At 34.7% G+C, this 14,719-nt stretch overlaps 1 protein-coding gene across 1 annotated transcript in view; it reads left to right on the top strand.

The window, feature by feature from the left end:
* The first annotated feature begins 1,587 nt into the window (after positions 1-1,587).
* Positions 1,588-14,719, top strand: part of LOC125663534 (protein draper-like) — a 46,904-nt gene continuing 33,772 nt past the window's right edge. Inside the window, exons 1-2 of the mRNA XM_056148475.1 lie at positions 1,588-1,745; positions 1,853-1,905. Of these exons, the coding sequence (XP_056004450.1) occupies positions 1,654-1,745; positions 1,853-1,905 (145 nt within the window). The 5' untranslated portion in view covers positions 1,588-1,653. The remainder of the gene's footprint in view (positions 1,746-1,852; positions 1,906-14,719) is intronic.

Raw genomic sequence — 14,719 nt, 5'->3', positions numbered from 1 at the left:
CGTCACCTTCGAATAGACCTCTCCTATGTGACGCAGTACAATATACAGATTTGTATATTGTGAGTCCGCGATTATCACGCAGGCAAATAACACTAAAGAAGTAGTTCGTAGTTAAAATTTTGAAGATATTAACATTAAGAGCATTAATATAAAAGTATGGATTTTATTTTAAACATAAAATGATCAAAAGATCATTAAAAAGTAGGGAGACTGTTCAAATTATAGTGTAAAGTAATGAACTTGATGTTTACGTTCTTGTTTTGAAAGCTGTTTACATTTGACGTTATGTTTTTTCGTCATTCTACAGTGACGTCACACAGTATACGCGGCTTAAGAAATCGTTATCCCATAATGCCTAAATGGAAGAGTTTGGTTTGTAAGCAAACGAACTCTGACGGAAGTTTGGGTATTCACCTACAGCTGGTGACGTCTCAATATGAGTGAAAAATTCTCGATGGGACATAACACAAACAATTTCTCTCTTCCCTTTGATACCGCTACATGAACACAAGGAGGCAAGAAATCCGACGTGATGTTGGATTTTGTCTTGGACAGTTGGGAAGCGGAGAAGAGAGGACTGAGATATATGTATTAAATAATCACAGATTTGAATATCAGTTTTTATCAGTTTTTAAGGAATAAATATAACTCTGGAATAATCTACACAGTCAATACTTGTTAAAAGTTAGATGTATGCATATCATCTGCGTAAGAGGTTTGCAGGAAACAATATTTAACAACCTTTTTACAATAAAATGCATAAAAAGTAAAAAAAAAAAAAAAAAAAAACAACGAGAGAAAATGTTGGATACACCCGTATGTGAATTCTACAAGGACTGTTCGGTACAGTGTAACACGGAACAGGGATATTTTGTTATTCAAACAGCTTCCAAGACAAAACTAATACAAACATTTTGATGTAAAAAGCGTTAAAAGATTTTGTTATGCAATACGTAATAATTTGATATCAGAATCAAGTTGACAGCCGTATCCCTATGAACTGTCCATATCTATGTTGAGATACAAAAAGCAATTTAAAGGAAATGTTTTTCAACAAATTGGGTGATAATAAGTTTATGAGTGTAGGCCTACATGTATTTGAAAATGAAAATTTATTTACATTGAATGCTGTTTTAAGAGACTCTTTTTAGTATGTCAGGTTTTTTTTTAAATAACCATACAATTTAGTACACAAAATCCACATGAATATGGACAGTTCACAGAGGAACTATAACATTTGTATTGTATTGTTACATGTATATACCATGTCTAGCTTTGAATAAAAATTATTTGATTGGGTTTGATTTGCAATTAGAATATGAGAACATGGAAAGAATGTTACTCTCGGTACAAGGCGGTGAAATCGGTAACTCACCCTGCTCATAATCAAGCAGGATATAGCTGTTATCAAAATATCTCAAAACTGGAAATATTAAATACAGATTTCATTCCACTCCACTCCGATATTTACCACAAGCCGACTCGTGTATGGCAAGACGCAGTACATTTTTGATATAGGTACTATGAAGTATTGGAATAGCGGTGACATGATGTCAGTCAAATCACGTGTTTTGTGACAATGAAGCGAATGATAGACACCAAAAATTGTTTAACTGATAGTACGGTGAGGTGTTTCACCACATCGGGTTGGAAATGACGGAACTGAGGATATTGTGTTTGTGGATCTTCAACATTACGTGGATATCTGGTCAATATCTTACTGGAGAGAATATCTGTGGAAATGAGTAAATATATCATACTTTTAATATGGTTTTTGTTTTGCTTAAAAGATCTATTGATAAGGAGATTTACAGGTAACTAATTTCCTTCATTTGACGATATGTAATTTCAGAACATTTATGACATGCTGCAAAGATTATGTACAAGTTGCAAACACATGTGTGGGTATGTTTTTGAGAATGTGTTAAAATAACCATTTTCATGAAATATTTTGATAAGTGTTATACAGATTGGAAGTTAGTATAACATTGGTGATCTTTTCAGAATGCGAGCCCGGATACTGGAGCCATAACTGCTCCTCGCCCTGTCCACCTAATCACTACGGACGTAGATGTTCCCAGATATGTGACTGTTCACCATCAGAGTACTGTGACAGAGGGTGGGGCTGTTTGTGTAATGAGACCAGTCTAAACTGTACAAATACAGGTCAGAAAAGTGTTTAATTTATTTCAGAAATTTGTCTAGCAATCTAAAAAATGTTTTAAAAACAAATGAATTTTCAATGGAGCACAATGAAATGATAAAACATTGATGTATTTTAAGAATTTCGACTATTTTAGAATCATTACCTATAATTTCACACAAGTGATGGAAACACAAATTGGAGAAATCATTGCAAGAAGAACTATAGAGCACAATTATCACCAAGGAGTACATATTTAATGTGTCAGTTCAGAACGATGATTTACTTATAGAGTGGATCTCTATCTAACATGACGTGAATAAAATAAAATAGGCAAAATTTAGAATTTTCTGGCATAGGAAGTTTTACATCGGTATGATAAATCAAAGGCAAGACAGATTAGTATGGGTCGTCACGAGCCGGTGTTGTATAGTAGTCTTTCCTACATAGTAGCTTTACACCCCGGAAAAATGGCTATATAGTAGCCTTTCCACCTGGGGGAAAAGTCTACTATATAGTAGATCTTCCCCCATAGCAGGGTTACTCCTTCAGGTTTATGGTTATGAATTTAGAAAACAGACTATGGAAAGTCAGTCGGGCTTTGTACAACAAATATTGATATTGCATAAATATGAGTATCGAAAAGTGTATATTGCCGATATTTTGAATGTAGATACATGAATTTTCGTAGAGATACATTTTAGATATATACTTTACGGTATTACTGAGAAAGTATAATGCATACGAAATTATATAAATAAATAAATATATAAAAATATATTTATATTTTCCACCATGTTTTAAAAGGAAGTCAACCATTATGACGATGTAGAGTACCTCCTTAAGTAGACTAAGTATATGCAATGTATAAAGGAGACCATAAAAGTATATATACATGATTATGCAGACTATTTTTATGCCCCCCTTTGAAAAAGAGGGGCATATTGTTTTGCACCTGTCGGTCGGTCGGTCGATCTGTAGACCATGTGTTGTCCGCTCAATATCTTGAGAACCATTCACTTGATGATAATGATATTTCATATGTGGGTTAGTTATGAGTAGAAGAGGATCCCTATTGTTTTTCAGGTCAAAAGGTCAAGGGTCAATCTACTCTGGACATAGGAATATAATGTCCGCTCAATATCTTGAGAACCCTTTACTTGAAAGACATCAAACTTGGCACACTGGTACATCCTAAGGAGTAAATGACCCCTATTGGTTTTGAGGTCATTTGGTCTAAGGTCAAGGGTCAAACTGGGCATAGGAATATACTGACCATTCAATGTCTAGAGAACCCTTTGCTTGACAGACATCAAACTTGGTACGCCAGTACATCTTCAGAAGAAGATGGCCCCCATTGATTTTGAGGTCACATGGTCAAAGGTCAAGGGTCAAACTGGACATAGGAATATACTGTCCATTAAATATCTCGAGAACCCTTTGCTTGACAGACATCAAACTTGATACACTGGTACATCTTTAAGAGAAGATGACCCCTATTGATTTTGAGGTCACATGGTCAAAGGTCACACTAGACAGGAATATACTGTCCGTTCAATATTTTGAGAACCCTTCGCTTGACAGACATCAAACTTGGTACACTGGTACATCTTCAGGAGAAAATTACCCCTATGTTTTTTAAGGTCACATGTTTAAAGGTCAAGGATCAAACTGGACATAGGAATATACTGTCCATTCAATATCTTGAGAACCCTTTTCTTGACAGACATCAAACGTGGTACACTGGTACGTCTTCAGGAGAATACGACACCTATTGATTTTCAGATGACATGGTCAAAGGTGAAGGATCATACTGGACATTGGAATATACTGTCTGCTCCATATCTTGAGAACCCTTTGCTTGACAGACATTAAACTTGGTACACTGGTACATCTTCAGGAGAAGATGACACCTATTGATTTTGAGGTCGCGTGGTCAAAGGTCAAGGGTTAAAGTGTACATAGGAATATACTGTCCGCTCAATAACTTGAGAACCCTTTGCTTGACAGACATCAAACGTGGTACACTGGTACATCTTCAGGAGAAGATGACTACTAATTATTTTAAGGTCACATGGTCAAAAGTCAAGGGTCAAATTGGACATAGGAATATACTGTCCGTTCAATATCTTGAGAACCCTTTGCTTGACAGACATCAAACTTGGTACACTGGTACATCTTCAGGAGTTGATGACCCCTATTGATTGTTAGGTCACATGGTCAATCCACTCTTGACATAGGAAGATATTACTCTCAATGAAATGATGTGTGTTTAAATTTTGCACTATGGGGGCATATGTGTTTTACAAACATCTCTTGTTTTCTCTTGTTATTTCCTTAAAGAATTGTTGCATTTTCAAATTAGATATTGATTTCTAAACAAGAGGCCCGCAGGCATTATCGGTCACCTGAGTACGAAAAAATTCCTGTACTGAATATCTAAGCTAAATTCTAACGTTCAGCAACAGTATAAAACAAGATGTGTTCTTCAATGCCCTCAAAATTGCATACACTGATGAAAAGCTTTAAATAATATAATAGGTGTATTAACATTAAAACATGAGTAAATTTGGATCCATCCCAGAGTCAAAACCCTGGTTTGTAAAATTAACTATTTTTGTACATCCCTTTCTGCTATTCCTAAGTATGCAGTTACATTATACAGTATCAACAAACTTACACACAAATATTATAAACTAAGTTTGGCCCCATCCTGGGGTCAGAACCCCCACCCTGGGGATTATGAAATTTACAATCTTGGTGGAGGCCTTCCTTCTCTACGTCACTATGCATTTGGTTTTTCTTAAATATGTGCGGTTGTAGAGAAGAATGTTTTGAAAATTAGTCAATTTTGAGCAATTTTGCCCGCCCCTAAGGCCCCAGGAATCCTGAAATTTACAATGTATGCCCCCCCACCCTTTCCGAAGATACTTCATACCAAATTTGAAAAGAATTGGAATGATAGTTATCAAGAAGTTAATAATTTCTATTGTTCACACATTTAATAACTGACCATTTTGGCCCACCGTAATACCAAACCCCTACCCCTGGGATCTTCAAATTTACAATTTTGGTAAAGGAATATCTGCTCTTTCTAAATATCCATTTAGTTTCAATGTAGTATCAACAGCACTAAAGATTTTATTTTTAAGGGTTTTACACGTAAACACAATATAGTAAGTTTGGCCCTGCCCTGGGGTCAAAACCACTACCCCGGGGATCATGAAATTTACAATTTTGGTAGAGGCCTTCCTGCTCTACATTACTATGCATTTAGTTTTCTTTAAATATACGCGGTTGTAGAAAAGAACATTTTTGAGAATTGGTCAAGTTTTGGCAGTTTTTGCCCCGCCCCAAAGGCCTCAGGGATGCGGGAATCGTTCCCCAGATGTTTCATACCAAACTATATATATATATATATATATATATATATATGCGTGTGGGGGGTTGGGGTTGGGGGGTGGGGGGGTGGGGGGGGGGTGGTAAACAAAGAGTAAGCCACAATGTATCAGAGTAAATCTTTATGTTCAATGATCTTCTGCAGTCTTGATTGTATCGATATCTTGAATTAACAAGAGGCCAATAGGCGTTAACGGCCACCTGAGCCCATGCATAGACCTGTCTGAAAGGCTCTTTTTTGTATAATCCCCCAATGCCTTTACAATTGAATCATTTGGTAGACTGCATATATAACCTCTTTACAAATGCATTCAGTGTGCAATATATTGTGGCAGATTAATAGACGGAATTTCAGACCCCCACCCCCACCCCCCGTCCAGAAGTCTTTCCCCAAAAGTATTACTCGGGTAGGCAGCATCTTCATCACCTCATCTTTTCATTTATCTAGTTTTCATATAACATCAAAAGAACTAGAAATAAGATTTTAAGCACTATAAACATTAACTGTCTTTGACCATTTTACCCCCATCCCTCTTCCCCCATCCTGAAACCCTGCAGCCTGTTTTACAAAATAAACAATTTGTTAGATCATAAAATTTACAATTTTGTTAGAGACTTCCTTGCACATCATTACTATATGCTCAGTTTGTCTGTTATTTGCCTAGTAGTAGAGAAGATGTTCAAAGGAATAATGCATTTTCACTATATGACTAATATGGCCACGCCCTAACTCAGGAACCCCTGCCCCGGAGGTCATGAAATTTACCATTTTGGTAGAGGCTTTCTGGCTCATCATTAACATATATTCAGTTAGTCTGCTATATGCCTAGGAGTAGAGAAGATTATTAAAGAATTGCATATTTTTTACAGTTTTTACCCCAACATTAAGGCTTCTTGGGATGGTGGTAATGGAATTTACATTTTCTGGTTCCCTTTTCCTACAGATGTTACATATCAAATTGGGAAAAGATTGGTCCAGTAGTTTTTGAGAAGTTGTTAACGCTAGACGGACGATGGACAAGGGACGACGACTGACGCAGACCAATAGCATTATGTCACCTGAGTGACCCAGGTGACCTAAAATTGTTTATTATAAATGGTATTTATAAGATGTTATACTGAATTCATGTAAGACTTTAAACTGTATCGGAGAACAGTTACGTAATTTATGTTCCGAAAACGGCTCCTCAAGTAGCAAGGTATTGGCATTTTACAAGGAGACAAATTAGAGAGAAAATTAGTGAATCTCTTATATTCACCTTTAGATGAATATCTATAGGGTTTCCAGCTGCATTCTAGAAATAAGTTTGAAACATTCAAGAATAGTCACCTTTTCATTTTATTTGTAAAAGAATATTAACATAAAATCCACAAATCAGAGGGAAACGCACATGAATGCAACTGCAGGACTGCAGTTTTAACACTTGAATAATTCTATCCTACAATTTTATAAAATTGTTATATGAAACTTAAAAAGTAACGAGAGGCCCATAAGCAACATCGCTCATCTGAGCAGCAGGTCCTAGCAATAAACAAACTTTAGCAAAACTATCATTATACCAGTACTTTGATTCCAAAAAAAAAAAAAATAGATAAATAAATAAATTAAAAAAAAATCAAAGGTAACAACAAAAAATTCATTATTTGATTATTATATCCCTTTGTAGAGGCCCGATGACCCTTCATTTAAACAGATTGAACCTAAGAATGCTTTGTGCCAAGTTTGGTCCAGTGGTTTTGGAGAAGAAGATTTTTAAAAGTTGTCAATGCATTTTTACTATTTGGCTGTTATTGTGGCTCTTCATTTAAATAAAATTGAATCCTCATTACCCCCAGGTAGGTTTGTGCCAAGTTTGGTTGAAATTGGTCCAGTGGTTCTGGAGAAGAAGTCGAAAATGTGGAAAGGTTACAGACGGACAGACGACGAACAAGAGGTGATCAGAAAAGTTCAGTTGAGCGAGCTAAAAACGTTTTAGGAATACATACTAAAAATCAAAACTTTTCCAGAATATTCTTCGTATAGGAATAAAATATGATGACATTGTCCATCTGTCAGATTCAAAATAAATTGATCTATGGAGACATTCTGTAAACGAATATGTATAAATCAAAGTACTGGCAGTACAGCTGGGACTGAGTTGCACCGCCTGGAATAATTACAATTATATCGATAACATGTTCACGTCTATTAATCCACCAATGACCCGAGAACAGTTGGGGGAAAACTTTCCTCTCAAAAACATCTAATTCAATTGAAAAATCCCACTTCCCCCTAATGAGGTGTAAAGAACCATGTCTAGCGAGAGAGGGAGTTGATTCCTTAGTAGCGGCAATTTGAAATCAGGGGTAGACAATCAACAGAGTTGTAGAATTTAAGTTTACTCCACTATCTGTATGAAAAGTTTTTGTGTTAATCAATTGGAGAGAGACAATTTTGATTCCTCGAACGATAAATACTTAATATCCGTTTAGTTAACCAATTCTGAGTTCCCTAAATAGGTGCTGTTATAAAAGTACGAACTATTCTGATTTTACATTCTAAATACGTATATGACTTTTTTTTTTACATAACATTCGACTGAATTAAACAATGTTTGTTGAATTAATATATATTTCCAAAAACCCCAACCAAAGGAAATCGGAAATTAACTATCCATTAAGGATATAAAAGAAATGAATAGCCAGAAAAGGATTAATTTCAGAATGGAAAGAATATGTATGGGAATGGTCCGCCGTAAACGTAACCGGAATGAAAAGAAGGGAGAAAATCTACTGTATAGTAGGTTTTCCGTGGGGGTCATCTGGCTATAAAGGGGGAAAATCCTACTATATAGCCACATTTCCGTGGGGGAAGATCTACTATATTTTTCCGGGGGAAAAACTACTATATAGCCATTTTTCCGGGAGGAAAGATGGCTAGGGGGAAAGGCTACTATACAACACCGGCCCATTATATGAAATAAAATTTCATAAGTCGCATGCGTTTCTGCGGGACAGATGCCTGTTCTAATAAAGTATGAAGTCTTTTATTTTATTTATTTATTTTTTACCAAGGTTTATATATTTTTTATGACCACAAAAAAATAACTCGTGGTAAAATATGTTAAGGTAACTCCATACTCGCAGTTTTATCTGATACAAGTTTAAAAAGTGTATTCATTTCCATTCATTAGAGTTCAAACTAACAAATTATCAAATAAAATATATAGGTCATCACACTTTTTAAGATGTGAGACATACATAAACAGAATCATATATCACCGTCAGAAAATTGCGATTTGGCTGAGAGGTTAGAGCGTTCGCCCCGCATGCGGAAGGCTCGGGGTTGGAATCCCGGCCGCGACAGACCTAAGTCGTTAAAACAGGTAGTGACAGTTCCATCGCCAAACGCTCGGCATCAGATGTGATGTCACGGGTCCTCAGAGATGACCTTAAAAACGGATGATCCGTGTCACAGTAGGTGTGGCACGCTAAAGAACCCTCACTGCTCAATGGCCGTAAGCGCCGATCATAGGCCTAAATTTGAAGCCCTTCACCGGTCTTGGTGACGTCTCCATATGAGTGAAAAATTCTCGAGTGAGACGTTAAGCAAGATACAATAAATCAATCAATTTAAAATTTAACCCCCCCCCTCCCAAAAAAAACCAACCCCTGGTTATGACGATATCATAGCATTCATAACAATTTCATGAAACTGTTTCTTCACAAAAATATACAAAATGTTTGTAAAAATAAAGGAAACCTATCGCATAATAGACTCGATAGAGAAATCAATACAGAGTTATTGCCCTTGGATTCAATATTTTGAAACTTATCATTGCTTATTCATCTACAACTTAGACTTTTGAAATATTTCATTTTTAACAAAAGTTTAACAATAACTTTCGAAAAAGACTCCAACAAAAGGTACGTTCCTAACATGCATAAATATAAATAAAGCATTGATTTTGCAAAATCTGATTAAATCGCTGGAGGATCGAATTACTTTAAACTTTAAACGTCAGGAAAAAACAATAATAATCTTACGCATGCACTGTCTGACAAGCGGTGCATTCGAAAGCACAAGAAGAACGTGATCAGATCAGAGGCATACACGTAACATATCAAATTGGAGCATTATTTTTATTGAGTATCGTGTGAATATTTGTCATGAAACTAACCTTAAAAATCTAATGGGTGACCATGTATTTCGATATAAGAGTTTAGAAAAGTGTGTAAACTTAATGTATTGTGCGAGTTTGTGTCAAAGCGGATTATTTTACTAGTATAAGTAGACCATATTATTATTTGCTATGGGAAAATAAATATACTAGCCTTGTGGTCTCTCCCCACATTTACTGATGGGAACTTTTAGTAGAAAAATATCACTACTAAAACTAGTGAAGTATTAAAGAGAACGATATCAGGGTTTCAGAAAATTGGGCATGGCAGAGTAAACTTGTACTTTGATCCCCCCCATTTCTTTGTGAAATCAGTGGTAAACTAAGTGAACTCTTTAATTACAGATATGTTTGGGCTACATTTTTGCAGTTACTCCCCTTACATCGCAATTTGGGGATCGTGCTTATCGAGGCGGTCCTAAGATTCACATAAAACTGGGGTGGGGGTGGGAGGGGGAGTTACAGCCATATCTGATGTTTATTTCTGTCCAAGTTGTAATACAATGAATCCGAAAATTTTAGAAGTTCATGTAATCTGTACAGCACGCTGAAATAACATAATCGGGCACGTTGCATCGGTTTTTTTTTTTTTCATTAAAAATAAAATAAAGGGGTTGGCAGCTAGAGAAGAATTTGGTTTCATAATTGCGTGGAAATTATTATCTTGCAAAATTTAAAAAGAAGTCAAAGCTCTAAATCCTAATATTTTAGGGTAAAGGGACAAGGGTTCAAATTGATCTTTCATTTCAATTATTTGCTTAATTTAATTACATTTCCACTACAATTCACTATCACTATTTAAAAGAAAAGGCCGGGGACCAGCCAATAGATCGAACTTTAAAAATGGGCAACGTTGCCTGTAATAAAAGCGGAAAAAAGAGCAATGTCGAAAAAATTGTTGGGGTAGTCCCCATTCTACCTTCCTAATGCTGCGTAACTGCAATGCTGGTCGAGCTGTGCAATATATTAAACTTGATTTGAATAAAAGAAATATTTTCAAAATATTGAATCGCACGTGAAAAAACAAAAACAAACCAGATTTCTACAGAAAAACTACATTAAATACGGATTCGATATACATGTACATGTAATTAACATTGACCAGGCGCGGATTTAGAAAATTTTCAAGGAGGACGATGAACCAGAGGATTAAGTTGTTTATATGTTGATTAGAATTATCTCTTTTTTTATCGTCTGCATTGGTTTTAAATAGGTTAGCTACATGTACTAAATAAAAAAAAAATCTTCAAAAAAGAATTTAAAATGACGAAGAATTTACAGCATTTATTGCTAAGGGGTGTATTATCAATGTCTGAAATAAATGCTAATTCACAAATTTCCATAAACACCCCTCCCCCATAAAACTAAATTTGACGAATTTTGAAAATAATAACAATCAGTATGAAATTCGATGTCGATGACATAAACTTACAGGAGCCCCCCCCCCCCCCCCCCCCCTAAGTATTTAAATTTAGATTTTTATCCGACAATCAATGCAGTAACGATGTTCTCGGGAAACTATAAATACCATACGCTCTATCTTTCTCTCGTACTTTTTTAAACCAAAGATGTGTGTGTGTGTGTGTGTGTGTGTGTGTGTGTGTGTTGTAACGTTCGATCCTCCCTCCCCAGACCTGTCAATATAGAATGTACATGCGTTGGTTGCACATGTAAGTTCTGCATATCTGATTATGCGTTGGTCGTTCAAAATATTGATTACAATTGATAATGAAGAATTAATGATATGCTAAAGATATCTTGATCCTGATCTAAATACAGACTTTGTTACATCATGACCCAACATTGTCTGCGAAAAAAATCACACAGTGGACACATCAATAAAATCAGTGACTAAAATTATTTTGCAGTCATTTTATTTTTCACGAATTACAGAAAAATACCTTAAAGGGGCATGGACACGATATGAGCTGAAAATTTTCAAGTTTAATTTTTCCATTTTTATTGTTTGCAACGCTTAACTAGAGTATTTCTAATGGTCAACCATTTGAATATCAGTTGTTAAGTTACAAGTGAGATACATCACTCACAATTCTTTGAAATGTAAACAAGGCTAGTGCCATGTAACTTTTGTTTACATGTATACATGGCTTAATAGAAAATAGCATGTTTAAAAGAAAATGAGATGTGCCAAACAATTGTATTCAGAATTAACTTGTACATTGAAAAACATCTGCTTTAAATGAACTTTTACTGATATATTTAACCTATGTAAACAAAAACAAGGCACGAGCCTTGTCTATATAACAAGGAATTGTGAGCTCTGTATCTCTCATGTACCTTGACAACTGATATTCAAGGTTTTGCTAACCATTAGAAATACCTTAGTTAAGCACTCTAAACATTAAAAATGGAAAAATAAAATTTTAAAAATTTCGGCTCAAATCGTATCCATGTCCCTTTAAGTGGCACTTAATTGCAAGCAGATGTCGTAAATCCTTATATTGACGCTATAAATTGTTGACCGCAACTTTTTGTGCACCCTCTATATTCGGGGAGGGGGGATAACTCGCTCTGTATTGTGAAATGTATCCCATTTAGAGTTCTTTTTTATTCAAATATAAGAATTTTACCACGTAACATTACGAAAACTGTAGAGATCAGAAATGTTCACGTGCAACGTCACGGAAAAGAAATTATATTTTGTCGAGATGTAGTACTAGTATATCGATCGATCAGACAAACGTATTTTTGTATCGATCTATCGGACAAGAGTTAACTTTATATAGCCTGCTGTTGACTTTGGTATTGCGAATTAAGTAAAAACCTTATATAAGCTGCATTAATGAGCCACCAATAAATAGTTATTTCATATAATTAACGATTCTTTTCAGTTACTTCGTTCATCTCCGGATTTGATCGAAATTTCTCTATATTTTGCCAGCCATCGCGTTGTAATTTTCGCTTGGTATGAAACAAAGGGATTCTTTGGAACACCTTTTCTTAAAATATTTAGTTCTTACACTTCCCAAAATCTTTCTAGCACCAATGTTTCTTGTGTATTGTATGAGATATGTATCAGAACTTTAATTTTCACCTTTTCTAAAAGTACATGGAATATACGAGGGCCTCGTACAATATAACTTAATAGTTTATCTTTTATCATACTAAATGTATCTAGTACCCAAAGCAATACATCGTTATTATTTAAACCTCATGATACAAATCTAATCTATATTATTTGATCATAGCCTTTTTGTTCTTTTTTAAAATTAGAAACGGAGACAACAGCAAAAAACCCGTATGGAGCTAATCATACAGTCAACCACGCCGATAACTCAGGCAATAGTGCAGGTAATAGCACTGGTGATAAAACAGGTAATATCACAAATAATAATTATAGGTTATAGACTTTGTATGGGAAAATATGACGACCGAGTTTTTGGCGCGTAGACGGACCGAGCTTTTTATCATATACTTTCATTTTCATTTAGAAACTAATAATAATTTTATTTTAACAATTTCTTTATTGGTTTAACTGAGTAAAAGATGAAAAACACGAAAAATTTGAAAATTAACGGCGTAGTGTATTGATTGTGACGTAATGTTTGCGGGCCTGAATGTTTCCGGGCATATATCGTGTGATATATGCCCGCAAACTTTTAAAGAAAAAAGAAGAGATGAAATTGAAAGTATATAATAATGTACAATTATGGACTGTTTAGCAGCGAGACATCACAAAGCAGGTCTGAGTAGGGTTATCACCCGAGGACGCCTATGCGCCCGAGGCGATAACTCTACTCAGACATGATAATTTGTGATGTCCCCCTTCTAAACAGTCCATAATAGTTTTATTATCCTGAAGAATTGAATGTTACAAAAACGATCACACATTTATTGACTTTTACCAAGTATCTTTTTTATCTAAAATGTCAATGAATTCGTAACAACTTTCTCTGCAGAAAATTCTGATAACTTTTTAATAGTTTTCGAGGGCTGAAATTCATGTTACCCTCAACTACATACATCATTTTGTTTTACACTCGATGTCATACATTTATTACATATATATCTTAACGAAAGCAAAACATTGAGGTTTGAGAAAGTTAAGGATGTTCTCTCCTGGTTTGAATTTTTTCAGCAGTATCAAACTTTTTTGATAAACCATTTTAACTGATACATCTTTATCCGAAAGACATTTAAAACATAAAAAAGAGTATTTTAGTGTGGACTTAAAGAATTACAGTCCCTCAAAGTTGCCCCTTTGCTGAAACTTAATATTTCATGAAAATCATCAATTTTCACAAGAAACACACTATAAAACAAATATTAAGGACAGAATAATCTTGGCTTTCTTTTACTTTATGAAAATTAAGCATACTGATTATTTCAATAACTTTTACATAAAATATATCACCAATTCTACAAAAAATCATGTATTAATTAACATAATTGTATAAAATATCACACAAAATTGAAGACCTATTTCATCAAAAATTCAACCTAGGGAGAATATCTGTATCAAACTTTTACTGAAGTTACTAATGTAAATTTGAATCATATTTTTGTTTAATTTAAATGAAAAAAAATGTGTGGGGTAATGTGCATTGGAACAAAGATTTGAACTATTTTGTGTCCCCACCCCCTTCTTACACTGATATACATTCTAAACAATAACAATATACGATTTGTTATAAAACAAATTCTATATATTTATTTCATTATATGATAAATAATCAGAAAACATAAATAATATATGCATATATACAATACTAATTCATTGATAACTACAGAATGTGTAAAACATATGCCCCGCATCAGCATTTTCTAATTTCCATGCACTGTGACCTTGATCTTTGACCTTCTGACCCCAACATTGATAGGCATCTTCCCTTCCTTGTATGTACCCCCTTTTCCCTTTGAACTCTTTTTAATGAATTAAATTCGCTGTATACTTTGGCGATTTTTTAAACAATGATATAGATTACACTTTTTAATCAAAATGATGCTCCAATAATGATACATTGAACGTTAGGAGCGAGATTCGTTCATGACCGAC

Source organism: Ostrea edulis, chromosome 1 (genome assembly GCF_947568905.1).
Source record: "Ostrea edulis chromosome 1, xbOstEdul1.1, whole genome shotgun sequence".
NCBI classification, from domain to species: domain Eukaryota; kingdom Metazoa; phylum Mollusca; class Bivalvia; order Ostreida; family Ostreidae; genus Ostrea; species Ostrea edulis.
This window is presented reverse-complemented; position numbering and strand designations above follow the sequence as displayed.